Here is a 20,046-nt window from a genome sequence, read left to right on the forward strand (position 1 = left end):
ATCATAGAATCATAGAATGGCCTGGGTTGAAAAGGACCACAATGATCATCTAGTTTCAACCCCCCTGCTATATGCAGGGTTGCCAGCCACTAGACCAGGCTGCCCAGAGCCACGTTCAGCCTGGCCTTGAATGCCTCCAGGGATGGGGCATCCACAACCTCCTCGGGCAGCCTGTTCCAGTGCTTTACCACCCTCTGTGTGAGTCAAAGTGGTGGAAGGGAGGAGAGAAGGAAGTGGTTTAGAGAGGGCAAGAGGATAGAGGAGTGGCAGGACCCTGGAAGAGTGATGTAAATGTAATTGCAAAACACACAGGTGGTATTATGTATAGGAGGATGGGTATGCAGAAGGTCTCCTGTTCTTCTCTCCTGCTGATGTATCTGTACAGTCCCTGTCAATTATCTTTGCCAGACTTGCAAGTTAGAACTTGCTTTGGAAAGGGAAGAAAGGGGAAGCAAAGGGAGCGATAAAACAAAGTGAGGATCTTTGCCATCAAGATGATGAGTGAACCGGCTGGGCTGAAGGAAGGAGTGACAGCCCGGATGACAAGGGACGTTGCCCGAAGCCTGAGAGAAGATTCTGGCAGGACGGAGTCTGGCTTGCTTGGCCTACATCTTCAGAAGAGTTAGCGTCACCCTTCCTCCAAACCTGCTGATAGCTGAGAAGGGAGCCACAAGTACAGGGAGGTGAAGGGGAGCTGATTCCCAAGGGGAGAAGCAGGGAACCAAGGTGAGCAGTGGTGGCACACTGGCGGTGATCCTCATGTTGCTTACAACTGTTGCCAGTGCCTAGGAAGAATGGGGACACACCCCAGAGCGGTGGTTTCCATTTCTGCCCCGGACCAGTTCCACACAATAAACAAACATTTTTACCTGCGGTTCCTGTTGTGGTACAGGATCTTCATTTCAAAGGCTCTGGCTCTCTGAGCCACTTTATACCCGATTCTGCCCATCCCAATGATCCCAAGAGTCGCCCTGGTCACTTCAACTCCCAGCCAGTCAGCAGCAAAATAGTTCGTGTCTGGAGAAACTGCTATCTGGGAGCCTGAATGTAAAAACATGCTAAACAGGTACAAATTGATGACAAATTCAGGTCAAAATAGAGAGGAAAAGCAGAAGTTTTTAGAAAGCCTTGGACAGCGTAACAGTCAGGACTGGAAGCACAGACACAGAAGAGGTTCTTGATGGTGATATTCTGCTGAGAGGAATGACCACCTTAGGGAAATAACGCTTTTGTGTCTGCAGTATTTTCTTTGAAGTTCGAAAGCTTCTTCTGTAGCATTTACCACCTCACAAACACTTGCCTTCACTTTATTTATTTTATTTTATTTTGCTGGGAGTAAATTTCACCATCTGTCTCCTGGATCTCAATCCAATCCTGTCATAACCCTTGAAGGGGGTGAAGTTATGCTGCAGATTCTAGCTTGGCCAGCGATCTCATTAAGCCTTTATAATGTTGGATTTGAACCTAACAAAATATTGTCAAGAAAGTCCAACCTGTACTGCCATACCTCCAGCATCTGCCTCTGACACAGTGGGCCAACGTAATAAATCAGGAGGCATTACTTTTGGAGCATCACTGAAATGCTCTCATAATTTCTGCTCTAGCAATGGAGACATGGCCATCTCTAGATGCTGTGTACCTTTGTACAACTATTAGGAAGTAGAGAAAAAGAAAATAGAAAAGCAGTGACATCTGATTTTGATGCATTTTATATTCAGTTTTCCAGCTATAAGCAACACCCTCAGTGAACATCCAGAGAGTACTACGCCCCACACATTATTCTAAACAGAGTATCATACATGATTTCAAAGCACATAATTTAGACAAATGTCTTACTCTTGTCACTGTTGCCTCGAGAAGAGGTGGGACTTGAGAAAAGTAGAGGCCTCTGAAAAGAGAGTCCTCACAACACTTTCTTCTTGTAAAAGCATCCCAAATATTGATTCTGACTGATCATCTCTAAAGTAGCAAGGTGACATATGCCAAAGAACCAGATAAGATCGAATGAGATTTAAAACATTACCTTCCACTAGTCTTCTGGCAGATGCCAGCATTAATGCCATTCCCATGTCTGCTGTTGAGTCAGCAACGGCGTGTGGGGTATTAGTCACTCTTACACCGAAGTTAGAAATCATTTTCAAGTTTAAGTGATCCACTCCAACACCAGAGTTTCCAATGACCTTTAAATTAGGCAGGCTTTCTAGAAGCTCCTGGTCAATAGTTGGCCTGAACTCAGACACAAAAATGCATTGGATTTTTTTCCCCACTTCTTTCTTGTTTTCAAGAAGTTCTTTCATGGTGATAACACTGAAGTGTTTCTTCAGAAGCGCTGCAAGGCTTTCTTGCACACCATGAGTTCCTCCAATACCCATAATCAGAAGACCTGGCAAATCCTGTTCTGCCATGACCTGCAGTGGAGGAATAGAAGTACACTGCTGTTTAGGAGAATGTCATTCAAACAGCGATGGTGTAGCTATCATTTAAATTCACAGCTGTGAATCAGGAAAATAATGGAACTCCATAGTCCTTTTAATGATACAGAACACAAATTCACAGTCACTTGGGACTAGCATGGTCTTATATTAGAAAATGGTCCAGTATCTCCATTGAGCATTAGACTATGCTGCAACACCAAGGTACAGTCGCCTTCTTGGATCTAAATACGGTTCAGGTCCTACAAAGTGCTCTCAGATGGTTTCATTTCAGCTCAGAAACTCTACTGCTTCCATACAAATCTGGCAGCTTGTTAACCTAACTCACAACTTGGTGTATCGCAAAGGGTGGTACGTAACTGCTGCTAGGAAGTTACTCAAAGTTGCTTGCCTATGAACTATGTTTGGTGAAGCTGCAGGCTGTGTTGGGAGCCAGAGGTTCAGACAGGTCTGACAAATCTACCTGACTGGGAATGGGCGAGGTCTAACAAAAACTGCCCAATGAACGACCACTCTTGTACAGCTACTACACTGCTTCCACTCATTGTTTTAAACCACTGCATCTGAACATATAGCCTCTGAGATTTAGCATTAAAAGTCAATCTTTGGCACATCCATGCCTATAGGCTGAACCAGCGGGGAAGAGGGCTAAAGGTGACAGGCTAAGGCTTGCTGGCAATACAGCCCTTCACACTAGAGCTTTCCCCTTACGCAGGCAGTTTTGAGCCCAGTCCTGCCAGCAACAGCGCAGGCAAATATATCATATTCTGCAGTAAGACAAAGGCTCCTCAGATAGCCATGTATGCAATTTGAGTTGTGAAACTGCAGACCTTATTGACAAAAATGGCAGAATGGCAGCAGATTTGTTACATATCTTAGGAATATTTCTGTCTGATTTCCCGTGATTCTGTTTGTCGTGCTCCACTCACGTATATGGGTCTCTGTCCCATATACCATACCCTAGATTTGGGTTGTGCTGGATGAATCTGCACCTCTCTTCCACAGCAGTATTCTGATTAATTCTGGGCATGCTGTGCCAGGCAGAAATTTCCTGCTGCTCCTGCTCAGAAATTTCCTGCTGTTTGCTCAGGCAAACCTCCAGAATTCAGTCCTGGGACAAACAACATACTGTAAGTTTATGGAAAGCTGTGATTAACCTTCTCCTTAGCAAACTCAAACTTAATCCAGCTGCATCTATTAAATGATTACAGTCTCAACAACAGTCATGTATATTTATATGTCATCTGTTTATGGCCATAAGCTGTACTCTTTTGAAATCTACCGGTCCCAAGTGGTTGGGAAAATACTGGCAATATTCACAATTGTAGTGTGTTTATTTCTTGGAGTATCATACAACGTGACCTTAGAAGGAAAACTTAGACTCCTCCTCTGGAAAGAACACACACACAGATAGGGAAGACAATGTCACATCATGACAGTGTTATCCACCATCTCAATTACCAAAACTTGATGCTACTTCAGCAATGTAGTATGACTGAACAGCAACTAAACCTTAGGCAGTTACATGACAGAAAACTGCCTGGACAATGGATATGATCAATTGACTAATATAAGCAAGTAAGACAGGACTGTACTACATCATTTGCTTTCTTCACCATGATGACAGCATCACCATCATTGTGACGCTCAGAGTCAGACCCACATTTATTTTAGAAGCACCTTCTAAACTTCACAAACAGAAAGACAATTCATGGGGAAGCCACAGTGCAGCGTGGTGAGAATTGATTTAGCTTTAAACAGTTCAGCTTGTCCACAAAAAAAAGGCCAAGTTCCATGTAATTACTCTGCTCATTACCGTGGACATGCCGAATAAGTCACAATTTCATCCACATCTGATGTGCACAGTAACTGTTTGCAGTGTTGCTTCAGGAGCAAGGCTTCTGCAAGTACAAAGTATGATCTTAAAAATAACGATATTGGATGCAACAGCATAAACGCAGTTAAAGTAATCCTGCAAAGGGAAGGAGGCTTTCCAGATACTAACCTTGGTTTGGGGAGCATGTATTGCTCTCATGGAGCACTACCTGTGCTTGTCTTGTACCTCTGTCTAAAAGCCATACTTTTCCTGCCACACCAAAGTCCATGAGAAGTGATAACTGGATGAATACCTTTACAAACCAAATTTGTCTGGTCAACCATCAAGTGAATAGATTTTAACCAATTCAATGCTTTGCTCCTGAGCATAATTATTCAGATGTTGGATGTCATGTCTAATATGCTAAATGTATCACCTGTTAAGGATATGACAATTTCGATTTTCTCTCTCCACATAAAACGATCGGCTTCCAGACATGTATACATCCATAACCACTTGTAACACATTAACAGAATGTATGCATACTGATATCAAGTTCTAGTCCTTGCACTGAAAATTCTGAATATATGACTCAGATTGAGACAAATAAGCAAATAAACAGACCTACTCGTAGGTATTAACTTCAGTGCTGGTGTTTTCCAAAACTAGCCTTATTTCTTCTGTGGAGCAGGACTCACTACTTACTTTCATAACTATTGACTGGCACTGCTGTATCACTCTGAAATTAGCCAAATCATAGCAAAATAAATCTCCATATTTTTTCCTATCTTTGATTTAAATTGAAGTTAATAACGTACATCACCCAGAATAAACGCCTCCCACTTACTTTTCTCCAGAAGAAAACTAATTATTTCAATAATAACCAAAGAATTTGCCTGGAATGGTTCCTTTCTGTTGATGCTTCTTTTACCGACAGATCTCGCCAATCCTGGAGGAATCAGCAGCATGTAACTTCCTTGTGTTAGCAACACAGTCCCTATTGCCTGCTGCAACCTCTGAGTCAAGGCCAAATAGCATGTGACTCAGCTACTAGTGCCAGAACCTCCCCTCATTGAAATTTGACCAATCCACTGCTTCAAGCACTTGTTTAACTCTTGCTCCCCCTGACTGTTTTTGTCTGGAGGACAAATGACTGCTAAAGTCTCTGAAAGCTTTCAGTGAAAACCATTGCAAGTGGCATAAAACTCCAACAAAGTCTGGCATGCAGGTGGATGGGAGATCACTCCTTGCTTCTGCAGGGCCATGTGAAGCGAAACTAACTTCCTCTCACTTTCCTGAAATTGAGTTTTCTAGAGGACATCCCATGAAACACTGTAGAATAAGGGCTTTCGTACTTTTTTTTAATTTTTTTTTTTAAATTACTCAATTCTGTGGCAAAGTAACTTGATACAAACTCCACTGACTCTCCTGGGATTATTCCCTAAAGCACTAGTTCAGGTTTCCATGGATTCTGTTGAAAATATACTTTTTTTTCACTGTCTGCTGCAAACTAATGTTTTGAAAAAACATACAATGTACAGGTGTGACTTTCAGGAAGCAAAAATATCCGCCTGTGTCATAGTTTTATGACTTTTGCTATCAGTATTTCACATCATAGCATCATGTAGTGCACTGGGAGTTAAAGAGTTAATGATCCAGTTCCATGGATCATTGATAGTTTCCAGATATTCTTCACAGAACAGAAGAACTAAATCTCCCAGAAGACTTCACTATTCCATTTCCATTTTCTGTTCAGAGGGAAAGATGAAACTGCATGGGAGTCACGAGACTGCCCTTCTTATTCTGCTCGTCACTGAGGTGTGTGCCCCCTAGCCATCTCACCTTCAGCATTAGAGGCCATTGGTTTTGGACATGCTCTCATTTATTAGCTTCAATCCCAATTGTATTATATTGTAATATCACACGTTCCGCTATCATATTTAGCAAATTAGTTATCTCCCTTAGCTCATCATTGCTGTTTTGTTTTTAGGCCCATCTCCACACCTTTTCACTATCCCCCCCCCCCCTCTGTCTTGGGTCATGGATCCCATTTAGTTGTGGAACCAGGCCAAACCCGGCCATAACCGTGACAGCCTGGAATGGCCTATCTCAACAGTCAATTCAATTCTGAAACCCAGCACCGGCAACGGAAGCATCATGGTTCAATTACTGGAAATTTCATCAGAAATATTTACGCCGGGGTGTTCAGGCACTCTCCTTTCAGTTGCTAGAGGCTATGGGGCATAAGATATTTGAGCATGACTGCTAGCAGAGAGGCCCCTTCCAAGGATAAGCCGGGCAGAATGAGACATATTGAAAAGAATCACAGAAGACAAACAGGCAGCTGTACTGCAGCAGGTTCAAATATATCCATATTTTCACCCAACACTCAAACCACAACACAAAGCACTAGCTCAATCATTGGGATGCTCATCACCATGGCTTACTGAATAGGGACCGTTCATTATCAGGAATCATATGCAGTAGCTCCTTTATCACAGCCAGCAGAGGCACAGGGAATTGTTAACGTTGGAGAGTGACAGCAGCACAAACCTGCAGAATGCTGAAAGAACCTCTATTTGATTTTCCCCCTGCCACTCAGCCCCTCCCATAGGCTGGCTGCACAGACACCCCAGCACAGCTCCACGCTGTGGATAACGTGTGGATAACACACTGGCTGCCTACCGCACAGGCAGCACAACGCGCCCGCCCAACTGGGCCCGCGCGGCCCGCAGGGAAACATCCACCACTGCAGGCTTCAACACTAGGGCCGGCTACTTAGCGGGTGAGAAGGAGGTTCAGACGCACTTGAGCGGTCCGCATCTCACCTCTGCACTTCTCACCCCCCCCGCGCCGCCTTCAACTCCTCCGGCACATCCCCGACTCGACACAGCCTACGGACCACCAGCCCCAGCGATTCCGGCTACTGCGATACAAACATCCGTCTCCTACCCCTCATCCCTGGCCGCGCCCCTTGAAAGAAACCGCGCCCCCTATCGCCGCAGTAGCGGCTGCAGAGCGGAAGTACCTGGTTGCTCCGGTAGTTGCGTCACTTCCGCTGCGCCTCGGGCGGTTTTCGCGCGGCGGGGTTTCGCCGAGAGAAAGAAGGACGGGGCGGGGGCTTTGGGGTGCGGAGGGGCAGAGGGTGACGCGGCCCGAGCAGGGGGCTGTGGGGTACCGGTGCGGGAGGGGCAGCAGCTGCAGCAGATGTGTGGGCTGGCCAGGTTCTCAGCTGCCGGCTGTTCCTTATCGCCCCGCAGGCCGCCGCCGCACCGCATCCCGCCAGGATGTCGTACATGCTGCCTCACCTACACAACGGTTGGCAGGTTGACCAGGCCATCCTGTCGGAGGAGGATCGAGTGGTGGTCATCCGCTTCGGGCACGACTGGGATCCGACGTGCATGAAAATGGACGAAGTTTTGTACAGCATTGCTGAGAAGGTAAGGCAGAGACGTGCCGTCAAAGGGATGCCTTCTGCACGTGCCGTCTCAAGTGTTCTATGCAGAGTGTAAGGCGGACTCTAACCCGGTTTCTGGAGATGTGAGCTCGTGGTAAAGCTGTTTGCTGTGCTTTCATAAGCACCTTCTGATCTTTGTGGTATTTGATGTGGTGAAGAGTACTGCAAGCTGTGAACTCAGAACCGCTGGCTGTTCATACTCCATCATTTCATGAATGTCAGCATTCAGACAGAGGCAGGTGCTTGGCAGTAGGACTGCTGTGACCGAGTAGTGCGGCACTCTTGCTTCACAACAGGAATACGTAGAATCACAGAATATCCTGAGTTGGGGAAGGATCCACAAGGATCATTGAGCCCAAGTTCTGGCTCCATGCAAGACCCACACCTACAGTTAAATACTGAGACGTAACAGAGTGCAGCAAGGAGTTGTGTCATGATTTGATGTAGCCCTTTCATGTTTAATGTTGCAGAAGCGTCTTATGCTCAGAATACTTCTCGTGTCTAATTTTGGCAGGATGCTTGACAATTTAACAGACCTTTTTTCAGGTAGGTCTGATTGGGGGAAGAAAGAACAACAGAACTGATTAGAATTGACTGATTAAAGTGGGAGGTCCTTCCTCATCTTCTAGCTTAGAAGCCATGTTAGGATATCAGCAGTTTTAAAGAGTAAAAGTTCGCTTATACAAGTGTTTCTACTAGGAAATAATACAGAATGTTAAGATGCTGCTATCTCACGCTACGCTTGAAGAAAAGTATCCGTACTTTACATTTAGAGTAGCAGCAATATTGTCTGTACTTAGGTGTGCTTTTACTTTTTATGTTTTAACTGTTTTTTATTCTCTTTGTGTTTCTTTATTTGAACCTTGTTGAGGAAAAAGAAACTAGCACGCCATATGAAATATGAAGTAGATTGTTTTCCCTGAACTGTACCCTCTTACAGTTCACCTATTTTTTTTCCTTCAGTGTTGTACATGAAAAAGAAGCAGGATTTCACTGGGTTTAGAAAGAAATAACTGTAACATGTTGAAACCCAACTCCAGCAAAAAGTTAACAGTTGAATTTCACAAAATTCCTCTGGGTCACCTTTTTCACTTCAAAAAAAAAAAAAAAAGTATCTTTTATTTTTTAGAGGAGGTTCAAATATTAGAAAGGCTACTCCTTGTAATGAGGTACATTGGCTGCCAAATTTCTGTGATAACTTGCCTGTAAAATAATGTGTCTATAGTAAATACAGTTCATGCATATGTATATGAGGGCTGCTCCAAAAGCAATGCTTCCCATTTTGTTATGTTGGCTCACCATGTCAGAGGGAGCTGTTGGTACTATGGCTGTGGAAGCTGAACCTTCTTTCCAGTATTCCATTATATATGGAATCTTGTTGCTATGTGACAGATGATAGTAGAGGGGCTTTCTGACAAAATGGCATCCGACATGGAAGTGTGGATGAAGCAGAAATATGTTACTGATTTTCTCCATGCAGAAAAAAATTGCATTTATTGACATTCATGGATGCTTGCTGAGCTTTTATGGAGACCAAACAGTGAACGTGAGCACAGTGAAGCGGCTGGATAGTACATTTCAGCAGTGATAACAGCGATGTGAAAGATAATTCACGTTCCAGACAGCCCCCCAGATTTTTCCAAGTGTGGCATGCAGGTCCCTGTGCATGGCTGGTGAAAATATGTAGCTAATGGTGATGACTATGCTGAAGAACAGTGTTCTGTAGCTGAGAATTTGTTCTATCAACTAGTGTTATTTTACTCTGTCTCTATTGTAGTTTCTATGGAAATAAACAGGTGACATAACTTTTGGAGTGACCTACATACATCTTGCCTTGCTGTGAAAGTGGGTCTTGTCAATGAATAGCTTCTTTTGGGAAACTGCTGGTTCAGGAAGGATTTCTCAGATGTTTTACATTTACTTAACTATAGTCAAGCGTGAGTGGCTGTGCCTTTTTTTGCTCAAGCCTTAGTTGTGTCACTGCCTTTCTATTAAGGTTACAGGAAAAGTAAAAGGAAAGCTAATCCATTTACTTATCATAGAATCACCAAATGGTTTGGGTTGGAAGGGACCTTTAAGATCTACTTCCAACCCCCCTGCTATAGACAGGGACACCTCCTACTCAACCATGTTGCTCAAAGCCCCATCCATTCTGGCCTTGAATGCTTCCAGGGAGGGGGCTTTCACAACCTTGCTGGGCAACCCATTCCAGTGTCTCAGTGCCCTCACAGTAAAGAATATCTTCCTGATATCTAGTCTGAATCTTCCCTCTTCCAGTTTTAAGCTATTTCCTCTTGTCTGGTCACTTCATGCCCTTATGTGGGGGCATGAAGTCCCTCTCCAGCTTTCCTGTAGGCCCCCTTCAGGTACTGGAAGGCCAGTAGAAGGTCCCCCTGGAGCCTTCTCTTCACCAGGCTGAAAAGCCCCAACTCTCTCAGCCTGTCCTTGTAGGGGAGCTGTTCCAGCTCTCTGGTCATCTTCGTGGCCCTCCTCTGGAGCCACTCAAACAACTTAATGTCCTTCTTGTGCTGTGGCCCCAGAACTGGGGTTTCATAAGAGCAGAGTAGAGGAGCAGAATCACCTCCTTCGACCTGCTGGTCACGCTCCTCTTGATTCAACCCAGGATACGATTGGCCTTCTTGGTTACAAGTGTACGTTGCTGGCTCATGTTAAGTCTTTCATCAGCTGGCATCCCCAAGTCCTTATCTTCAGGACTGCTCTCAAGCTGTTCTCTGCCCAGTCTGTGTCTGTGCTTGGGATTGCCCTGAGCCAGGCGCAGGACCTTGCACTTGTCCTTGTTGAACCTCATGAGGATGGCATAGGTCCACCCCTCAAGCCTGTCCAGGCCCCTCTGGATGGCATCTCTTCCCTCTAGCGTGTCAACTGCACCACTCAGCTTGGTGTTGTCTGCAAACTTGCTGAGGTTGCGCTTGATCCCAGTGTCCATGTTGTCTATGAGGATGTTAAATAGCACTGGTCCCAGCACCGACCCTTGAGGAACACCTCTCATCACCAGTCTTCTCTTGGACATTGAGCCATTGACCACAACTCCCTTTGTGCAAGCATCCAGCCAATTCCTTATCCAGTGAGTGGTCCATCCATCAAATCTATTTTTTCTGCAATTTGGTGACCAGGATGTCATGCAGGACAGCATCAAATGCTTCGCACAAGTCCAGATATATGACATCAGTTGCTCTTCCTTTATCCACTGATGCTGTAGCTCCATCATAAAAGGCCACCAAGATTGCCAAACATGATTTGTACTTGATGGAGCCGTGTTGGATACCACCAATCACCTCATCTTTATTTTCCATGTACCTTAGTAGGGTCTTGCCAGGCACAGAGGGGAGACTGACTGGCCTGTAGTTCCCTAGCTCTTCTTTATTTCCCTTCTTGAAAATGGCAGTTGTGTTTCCCCTTTTCCAATCAGTGGGAACTTCACCAGACTGCCATGACCTTTGAAATATGATGGATAGTGGCTTGGCATCTTCATCTTGCCAGTTACCTCAGAACCCATGGATGGATCTCATTGGGTCCCATAGTTGCATAGTGTACCTTCAAGTTCTTTAGATGATCTCATACCTGATCTTCATTTACAGTGGGCAGATTTTACTTCTCCCAGTTCTTACCTTTGCTTTCTGCAACTTGGGCGATGCAGCTAGAGCCCTTGATGTTGAAGACTGAGGCAGAGTAGTCATCGAGTACCTTTCTCCGTATCCCTCACGACCAGATCTCTAGTTTCCTTCCAGAGAGGGCTCACATCTTCTCTAGCCTTCCTTTTCTTGTTGATATACCTGTAGAAATCCTTATTCTTCCCCTTATGTCCCTGACTAGATTTAATTCTGGGTTTTAGCTTCCCTGACCTGATCTCTGACTGCTCAAACAACTTCTTTGTAGTCCTCTCAGGTAACCCATTCTTGCTTCCACTCCCTGTAGACTCTTTTTTTTGCACCCAGTAAGTCCAGGAGTCCCTTGTTCATCCACAGAGGCCTCCTGGCATTCTTGTCCATCTTTCTCAGGATACGCTGTTCTGGACTTGGAGGACATGGTCCTTGAATAGTGGTCAGCTTTCTTGGACTCCTCTTCCCTCAAGAGCTTTATCCCATGTCACCCTTCCACCCTGAAGAAGTGGAAGTCCAGAGCAGCAACCTTGCTGCACATCCTCTTTGAAGCCCTAAGGATCTTGAACTCCACCATTTCATGGTCTCTGCAGCCAAGGCTGCCCTTGAGCTTCATGTTACTCACCATCCCCTCCTTGCTGGTGAGGGCAAGTTTCAATGTAGCACCTTTTCTTGTGGATCCCTGTACCACTTGGAAGAGGAAATCATTGTCAACGCATTCCAGGAACCTCTTTGATTTCTGATGCCCTGCTGTGTTGTCCTTCTAACAGATATCAGGGTGGCTGAAGTCCCCCATGAGGACCATGTTTTGTGAATGCAAAGCCACTCCTGTCTGTTTATAGAGGGCCTCATCCACTCAGAATTCGTGGTCAGGCTGCCTATAGCGGAACCCCACTACAGTGTCTCCTTCCCTTGCCTTCACTTTAACCCTAACCCATAAGCTCTGTGTCAGCTCCTCATCCATCCCCAGATGGAGTTCTGTGGACTCCAGCTGGCTGTTGATGTAGAGGTTGACACCCCCTCTTTCTTCCCTGCCTGTCTTTCTTAAAGAGTGTATACCCATCTATTCCTACATTCCAGTCACGAGAGCCATCCCACCACGTCTCAGTGAAGCCAATGACATCATAGCCTGGTGTAGTGGAAATGCTAAATCATAACTCAAAACAGTGATTGAGCAGCTGGTGGGAAGGCAGGGCCAACCCAGGGGAGTCTGCCTACGTGAGGTCTTCCAGAGGTAAGCAAATTTTCTTTCTTCATTTCTGCATCCATGGCTGTTGCATCTGGGCTTGTCCTCGTTTGCTGCAGCCAAAGATTTTGCCACCCTGCTATTCTCGCTGTACTTTCTATGACGTTATAGCGTTACACTCTGTAGGCATCCATTACTGCTGTCAGCCTCAAAGTGGGATGGGTTGAGGATCCCCTCCCGCGCAAGTGCTCCTGACTAAATTGGAAAGCTAGTTGCCAAAGATGGTCTTCCCCCTTCTGGGGATGAATGAACCCCGTCTGTCTTCAGAAGACCAGCTTCTCAAAGCTAGTTCCATGGCATAAGTAGCTGAAGCCATGACACCACTCCCTTAACCATGTATTGATTTTTCTCAATTCTATTAGCCCTTTCCTTCCCCATCCCTTAAACAAGGAAGACTGATGAAAAGGCTGCCTGTGCTCCTAAGTCTTCCAGTGCTGCTTCTAGATCCGTCTAGTCCCCTCTGATGCTCTTCAGGTTGCTCACAGCTACCTCGCTGGTGTCATGGGTGTCTACATGAAACAGCAGCAGCAGGCAGTAGTCAAGTGGGATGTACAAGGTATGGCAACCACTTTGTCAAATCCTTCATGCAGGCCCCTGGCAAACAGCTGACCTCTCTAGGTACTGGGTCAGGATGACAAATGTCTCTCTACCCCTCAGAAGGTGATAGTTTTTTCTTAGTTGTGGTAGTTATGAGACAGGGAGCTGGTCTGGCTGCCTTATTCAGTTCTGAGGACTTACCTGTTACTGTTTCTTTTTCCTTTTCAGTCTGTAGAACTGCGAAGCAGTTCTGCGGAGGCACCTCAGGCTTTGAGGCAGGCTTCTTCCTTCTGTTAGTCTTTGTCTTGGTAAATGCCTGGCCGAATTGTTAGCAGTAACAGAATTGTTGTAAGCAATGCATTTAGCAGTGTAATGTTAAATTTGCATGGGAGAAGAGAAAAACACCTAAACTTACAGAATAATTGGAATTTAAAAAATGTCAGGTATTGACAACAGACCTGAAAGTTCCTGCTTCACTGTTTTTGCAGCCTTTCAATTAAATAATGCAAGTCTACTAGGCTTCTTGAACTTGAATTGCTGCAAAAGCTGTTTTCAGTTCCCTTATTTTTTTCCTGCAGTTTCCTTAAAAACACACAAACAAAACCTCATGTTGTCTAGAAACTTGCTAGGAAAATTAAAAGCTGTAATCTTTGTTCTGGCATCAGATTTCCTTAGATAGTTGCTGTGAATGCTTTGGGCCATCAGCTACCATTGCAAGACTTATTTTTTCCAGGGAGTTGAAGTCATAAGGAAAAAAAATAGTTTCACTCCACCAGAACTGTAAAGAAACTTCATGTGATTGTTGCCATCCCTCCTAGTTTTTGGTCATGTGGCTGTGGTAATCTGATGTTGTAGGAATGTTGTTGGAATTACATTGTTAAGGGAGGAAGAAGGGAGGGAGAAATGAGAATTATCTGGCATATAGTTTTTTTCCTCTATGTTTCCTGTTTACCAGCTAAGTGTGGTCTTCTGTGTTTCCTATTTACCAAAGTGTGACAGAGGATCTACAGAGTCTGTACGTTAAGGTCTACTTGATGTTGAGGGTCTAGCACATACCTGTTTTAAGGTCTTGAGCCATTTCATGTAAGGATTTAATAGGTAGTCCACGTAAACAGATACAGTTCTTTGAAGTATTAAAATGCTGGCCTGCAACTCTGGTGAGACAGTAATGTTCTTTTGGTTTTTTGTGAATATTTGTCTAGTAACTGAGACTCCTATTTGCACCTACTGTAAGGGTGAAGAAAAATGCCCAAACTGAAGCTCAATCTATGAAAATAAGTTGTGATAAGGTTTTGTGTCAGTATTGCTGTTAATCTTTCTGTCTCCAAAGGACAGCAGCTACAGTAGCCTAGTCAAATGAAGTTTTGAATTAAAAAGGGATAAAAGGTGTCCAAAATCTTGCTTTTCTGTTGACAGTGTCTTATATTTTGACTTCTTGAGAAAATAGTAGGGACTGTTTGAAAAGAGATATATCCAGTGGAATATTTTTTTCCAAATGAGTATTTATTGTTCAGGAATTAGCTAGCTTACTTCAGCAAACTTACTGTATTTTAGCATTTATTATGAGGTTAAGTACTTTCACAATAAATTTGTGTTCCTTTATCTTCTAAAACAGCACAGATTTTTTTGCACTTTGTACAAATTTTGTTTTAAAATAGTAAAATTTTAAAATTTTAAAAAGTAAAATTTTGGTTTAAATTTTCAATACCTTAGAGGAGACTGAATTGTTACAACTGCAACTACTTGGTGTGGTTTGCTTCTTCAGAGCTGCATTTAATTTTCATTCTGACATCTCTTGTATCATGTCTGTAGTTGTCACTTAAATCAGAAAGAACAAATTCTAAGCAACTGCTGCACTGAAATGAGAGCAAAGCTTGTTCTCTATGGGGATTCACAACTGCCTGAGAGATGCATTCACATTGCAATGGACAGGGAGAAATTAAAATAGTAAGTAATATAACTACCTGAAGGGAGGTTGTAGTGAGCTGGGTGGTCAGCCTCTTTTCTTGTGTAACTAGTGATAGGACGAGAGGGAATGGCTTCAAGCTGCTCCAGGGGAGATCAGGCTGAACATTAGGAAATACTACTTCTCTGAAAGGGTGGTCAGGCACTGGAATGGGCTGCCCAGGGAGGTGGTGGAGTCACTGACCCTGGAGGTGTTCAAGGAACATTTGGACGTTGTGTTGAGGGACATGGTTTAGTGAGAACTATTGGTGATGGGTGGATGGTTGGACTGGGTGATCCTGTGGGTCTTTTCCAACCTTGGTGATTCTATGATTCTAAGGAATAAGTATCCACAGGCTTAATAGCTCAGATATAGATCAGCTCTTGCTTCCATGTGTATGATAATTGTTGAGTCACGACCTATAGTAACTGTTGAGTCATGGTTCAGCCACTGATTGAGCACCTGGGAAAAGGACCATTTCAGTCCTGGGAGCACAGGTGAAGGCAATTCACCTGTATGACTGGAAGGGACAAAGCCTGGCCCCACCTTTCTTAGACCTCATTTAAGGGCTGACTGCCGCTGGGGAAGGATTTTTGGTTGGAGATCTCTCCTTTGTGGACTTTTCCCTGTGAGCCTAGATCTTTGGAGATGGGTGAGTGCTTTTCCTTTGAAACACCATTCCATCTGCACTAGTCCCTTTGCTGTTACAGTCTTGTATCATCCTTCCACTGCATTAATCTTTCTGATTGTAACACCATGCCAGCCTGAATTCAGCAGTACTGGAATTGCTTTTGCCTAAAATGTAGCCAAAGCTAAACAAACCTTACAAAACACAGCTGGTTCTCTGTAAAAAGGTAGCTCAGGGGCTCGGTATCGCTGAGGACTGGCTCCAATATTGTGATGATAGATAAGATAGTAAGTGCTCCTTCAGGCTGCTAAACTGGTCAGTACTGCGCACAGAGACATCTGCATAGGTACTCAGAGCTCTAGATGGTATTGAAAGAAAATGCTTCTTGGTAATGGGCCTGCCCAGTCTCATGCTGCTGAACAGTAGATATGGCCAATGTTGAGCTTCTTCAGCATCCTATCTTTCATCTCACCCCTGTCTTTATTCTTAGGCCTAAGTCTTAGGCCTGCTGGATAGTTGCATGCTAAGGCCCATGTCATGGGCAAATGTAGCAGTCAGCATCCAAACAGAACAAAACAGTGTACTTTCTAGAGCTAAGTGGTTTCAGAGTGGTAACCACTGTGAAAGTGTATCTTCATTGAGGTCCTTGGTTCTAATCTTGCTAGACTTGAAAGCAAGAAGTACATTTGAAAGAAGAAAGCAAGGGGAAAATTAGAATTCCCAGTTTTGAATTCAGAGTGAAGAGTCCTCTCTCTAGCATTGAGGTCCACTTTTGACATCATACAAGGTTTTGGGCAAGCCACCCTGTCGTCGGTTCCATTTCTTTAGATGAGTAGCTTTCTTTCTTTGATTCACATGTAGAAGAGAAGAAAGATTCAGTTAATGTCTAAGATACTCGGATTATGGTGGTAACTTGCATATGTACAAAGGCGATTTGAGTGAAATGGTCCTTTTAAGTGAGTTTTCTTAAATAACTTAGCTAAGACTTGAATGAGACACCTAAGTTTCAGGAGATAAGCTACAGCATTCCTGAACTCTGCTTCTTATTTCTAAAATGGAAACTTCAGATTACTTTTTAAAACTCACCTTTTGCCTCCTAAGGTTAACTGGAGAGTGACACCAGTTGGTTCTTAGTAGAACTAACTGTTCATTTTGAACATCGTCTGAAGTTTCTCAGATGTCTTTCATGTAAAATTGAAATGGCCATGAAAACAAAAATGGAAAGTTATTTTCTGTCAGGATTTAAGACATTAACTATGAAAGGAGAGTGCTACACCATTGTTTGGTTGTTCCTGAGTGATTTGTGCATGGCTAGGCCTCCTAGCTGACAAGAACCTCTGCTGCAGTAATGCAGGGCAGGACATAGGCTTCATTATGAGCTGTCCCAGACTGCATTATGAGTGGCTGCGCGTGGCCCACGGGTTGCACGTGTCTGATATATTGCTTTTGTATTTTCTCTTTCCTTCTCTTAGGTAAAAAACTTTGCTGTTATTTATCTTGTGGATATCACTGAAGTACCAGACTTCAACAAGATGTATGAGTTGTATGATCCCTGTACAGTCATGTTTTTCTTCAGGTACACAGTGGTTCTAGAATATAATTCAACTGAATGTGTTTTAGTACAGTGTCTCAGTAGAACTACAGATTCCTTACGGATCCATATCAGTATACTGGTGGTTATATATCTGTTGTTTTAGAAAAGTGTAAACTCTTACCAGGGAGTGTAACAATAGGACAAGGGGTAATAATTTTAAAATAAAATAGATTTAGATGAGATGTTAGAAGGAAATTCTCTACTCAGAGAGTGGTGAGGTGCTGGTTTATCAAAGAAGTTGTGGATGCACCATCCCTGGAGGTGTTCAGGGCTGGGCTGGATGCAGTTTGGGGCAACCTGATCTAGGGGTAAGCAGCCCTGCCCACATCAAGGGGGTTGGAACTGGATGATCCTCCAGCCCAAGCCATTCTGTTATTCTATGACTGAATAAGAAAATGCTTTGTTTTGCAAGGCATTTTAGCATAGTATCACTATTTTGATAATAAAGCACAAATTAGTGATAGTGAAAACTGCTTTTGTTATCTGTTGGTTTAAGTTGTAAGTTGAAAATCCATGTATAAAATGTTGTGCTAATACAGCAGTCAGACTTTCTCTAAAGATGTACCAAAAGCATTAAAAGTTTCTTGGAGTTGTGACATCTCTGTTAAGATCAAATGTACTGCTGACAGTTGTGGAATTCTCACATTAGTCAGTCCTGGGAAATAAATGCAAGTAATGAGATTTATGATGGAGGGATTGCATTGAGTAGCAGTCTTCATGTGGAAGCTTGTTTACAGTCTTGCAGTCTTGGTTGAGCTTTAGGAATAGGCAATAAAATATTAACTGGAAGGTGATAAAGAGCTTTCACTCTTCTTTGAGGCTTCTTTGCAAACCTCTTTATATTTAAAGATTTATTTTGAAACCTACAAAGCATTCTTGAAGGAGAGGGATAGATGAAGGTTTGAGGTATTGGGGGGGGGGTGGGTGGATTTTTTTTTTTTAATTACTGTTATGCTATTAACCTGTCTGTTTTCTTTTTTCCTTTTAAAGGAACAAACACATCATGATTGATTTAGGTACAGGTAATAACAACAAGATCAACTGGGCAATGGAAGATAAACAAGAAATGATTGACATTATAGAAACTGTTTATAGAGGAGCCCGCAAAGGTCGAGGTTTAGTGGTATCACCAAAAGATTATTCTACTAAATACAGATACTGACATTTTGTTGGGGCTGTGTTTTTCTTTTTTAATTCTTGCTTCACTTAAATTTATTTTTCTGTATGTACATACATATGTATAATAAAAATAAACAATCTTTCAATGTTGAATGTGTTAATTATTTAAAAACTTTGAATTCCATTTGGGAAAGGAAAGGACACAAAGCCTCGAACTGTATGACTGCAGGGCTTTTTTGTTGTTGTTCTTTAAGACTTTACTCTCTGTTGTTCTTTTGGTATGAAGTATTTTGATACACAAAAAGCCTGTTTGTAGAAAAACATTTCAGCTGTCTGTTTACTTCTGTGTTGTGGTTTAATCCAGCAGGAAGCTAGGTACCCCACGGTCATTTCCAGTCATTCCCAGTAGGATGGCAGAGAGAATTAAGAGGGGAAAAAAAAAAGTAGGACTTATGGCTTGAGATAAAACTATTTACTAAGATAGATAAAAAGATAATTATGTGTGTGTGTATATATGTGTGTATATATATATATGAATGTATTTTACAAGCGATGAACAAGTAATTGCACACTATCTCCTGCCCAGTGCCCAGGTAGTTCCCCCGTGCAGTGGCAGAGAGCGAGGTAAACTCCTATCCCTTTCAGAACTCCTTCTGCATGAAGTCATGTAGTATGGAATATCTTTTTGGCCAGTTTAAGTCAGCTGTCCTCATTCTTTTTGCTCCCAACTCCTTGGGCCCTTTGATGAGAATGGCCTTGGCTCTTGCAACAGTACTTAGCAGCAGCTATGAGCATCAGTGTGTTATTGACAGTGTTTTTCTCCTGGAACCAAAACCTGGCATCGTACCGTGCACTCTGAAGAAAACAATTCTGTCCCAGCTGAAACGAAGACATTTTGTTACAGAAATATCTGGGAAAATTACAATATGGGGTTGTGTTGTTGTTTTTAAATAAAGAATAAAACAAGTTCCACTTATTTGCCTTAATGTTCTCCAAAGTTAGGAATGAAAACAGATGTTATTGGATGCAAAGTCATAACCTTGTAGAGAAAGGGTTATCACTTTTTTTTCAGGATTTTCTTGCATAGCATCTTGATCTTTGTATACAGTAAGAAATAGGAATTTACTAAGGTGTATGTATTAATATCTAAGAAAACTAAATTAAAACATCTGTGATTCACATCTCACCTTCTAGCAAATCCTATTGGGTGTGATGATGGAACTTATTTTTCATGGTGATTATTCAGTTAGAAATACTTTATATTAGACAGGGTAGTTCCAAAGGATAATAGCAGTTCTGGAGCTGGCTGCACAGCTGATGCTTAAAGAAAGGGTAAACTTCCTGTAGTGCGAGCTCCAATTTATCAAATGGTAGAGCAAAATGTTAATATGCTCATGAGACTCAGATTGGGTTCTGCAGTTGTATGGCTTTTGAAGTTTCATGTGCATTTCTGGTGGTGCCTACTTTGCAGTAGTGGAGCCGGCGTTGGTTTATTTGTTTTTGTTGTTTTTTGTTTTGTAACTGATACATGCGCATTTACAGAATTAACAAACAGGCTGTGCAGGAGGAGGTTCCTGTTTTTTAAGTCCAGTTTGTCACAAGACCAAGTATTCAAAATAGAAGCTGCTTTGATGGTGGTATTGCTAGGAAAA

General features: G+C 43.1%; 2 protein-coding genes across 8 annotated transcripts in view; one reads left to right on the forward strand and one right to left on the reverse strand.

Moving 5' to 3' along the window:
- Positions 1-7,243, reverse strand: part of LOC100858664 (probable 2-ketogluconate reductase-like) — a 45,610-nt gene extending 38,367 nt beyond the window's left edge. For 2 of the 6 annotated variants that reach the window (XM_040696338.2, XM_040696339.2), the window contains exons 1-3: positions 7,057-7,222; positions 2,024-2,408; positions 870-1,041 (exon numbers count right to left, since the gene is read on the reverse strand). In XM_040696338.2, the coding sequence (XP_040552272.1) occupies positions 870-1,041; positions 2,024-2,408; positions 7,057-7,071 (572 nt within the window). In that variant the 5' untranslated portion in view covers positions 7,072-7,222. Of the gene's footprint in view, positions 1-869; positions 1,042-2,023; positions 2,409-4,248; positions 4,334-5,095; positions 5,272-7,056 lie in introns of those variants that run through there. The other 4 variants (XM_015275927.4, XM_046938112.1, XM_015275928.4 and 1 more) reach the window with 4 other exon arrangements.
- On the forward strand, positions 6,912-18,547 carry TXNL4A (thioredoxin like 4A). Of its 2 annotated transcripts, none has more exons than XM_040696350.2 (4): positions 6,912-7,288; positions 7,509-7,688; positions 17,154-17,257; positions 18,266-18,547. In XM_040696350.2, exons 2-4 carry the CDS (start codon positions 7,536-7,538, stop codon positions 18,435-18,437), a joined length of 429 nt encoding a protein of 142 aa, XP_040552284.1. In that variant the 5' UTR covers positions 6,912-7,288; positions 7,509-7,535; the 3' UTR covers positions 18,438-18,547. The 2 variants fall into 2 exon arrangements, with proteins under 2 accessions (XP_040552284.1, XP_418903.1); XM_418903.8 differs by lacking the exon at positions 6,912-7,288 and adding an exon at positions 7,297-7,376.
- The last annotated feature ends 1,499 nt before the right edge of the window (positions 18,548-20,046 follow it).

Source organism: Gallus gallus, chromosome 2, assembly GCF_016699485.2.
Source record: "Gallus gallus isolate bGalGal1 chromosome 2, bGalGal1.mat.broiler.GRCg7b, whole genome shotgun sequence".
NCBI classification, from domain to species: Eukaryota; Metazoa; Chordata; class Aves; order Galliformes; family Phasianidae; genus Gallus; species Gallus gallus.

Bases quoted from the DNA above. Each gene is read 5' to 3' on its own strand.
- TXNL4A (XM_040696350.2), top strand. From the start codon at position 7,536: ATGTCGTACATGCTGCCTCACCTACACAACGGTTGGCAGGTTGACCAG. The intron at 7,689-17,153 runs GTAAGGCAGAGA...TCCTTCTCTTAG, and splicing joins TGTACAGCATTGCTGAGAAG to GTAAAAAACTTTGCTGTTAT. The intron at 17,258-18,265 runs GTACACAGTGGT...TTCCTTTTAAAG, and splicing joins ACAGTCATGTTTTTCTTCAG to GAACAAACACATCATGATTG.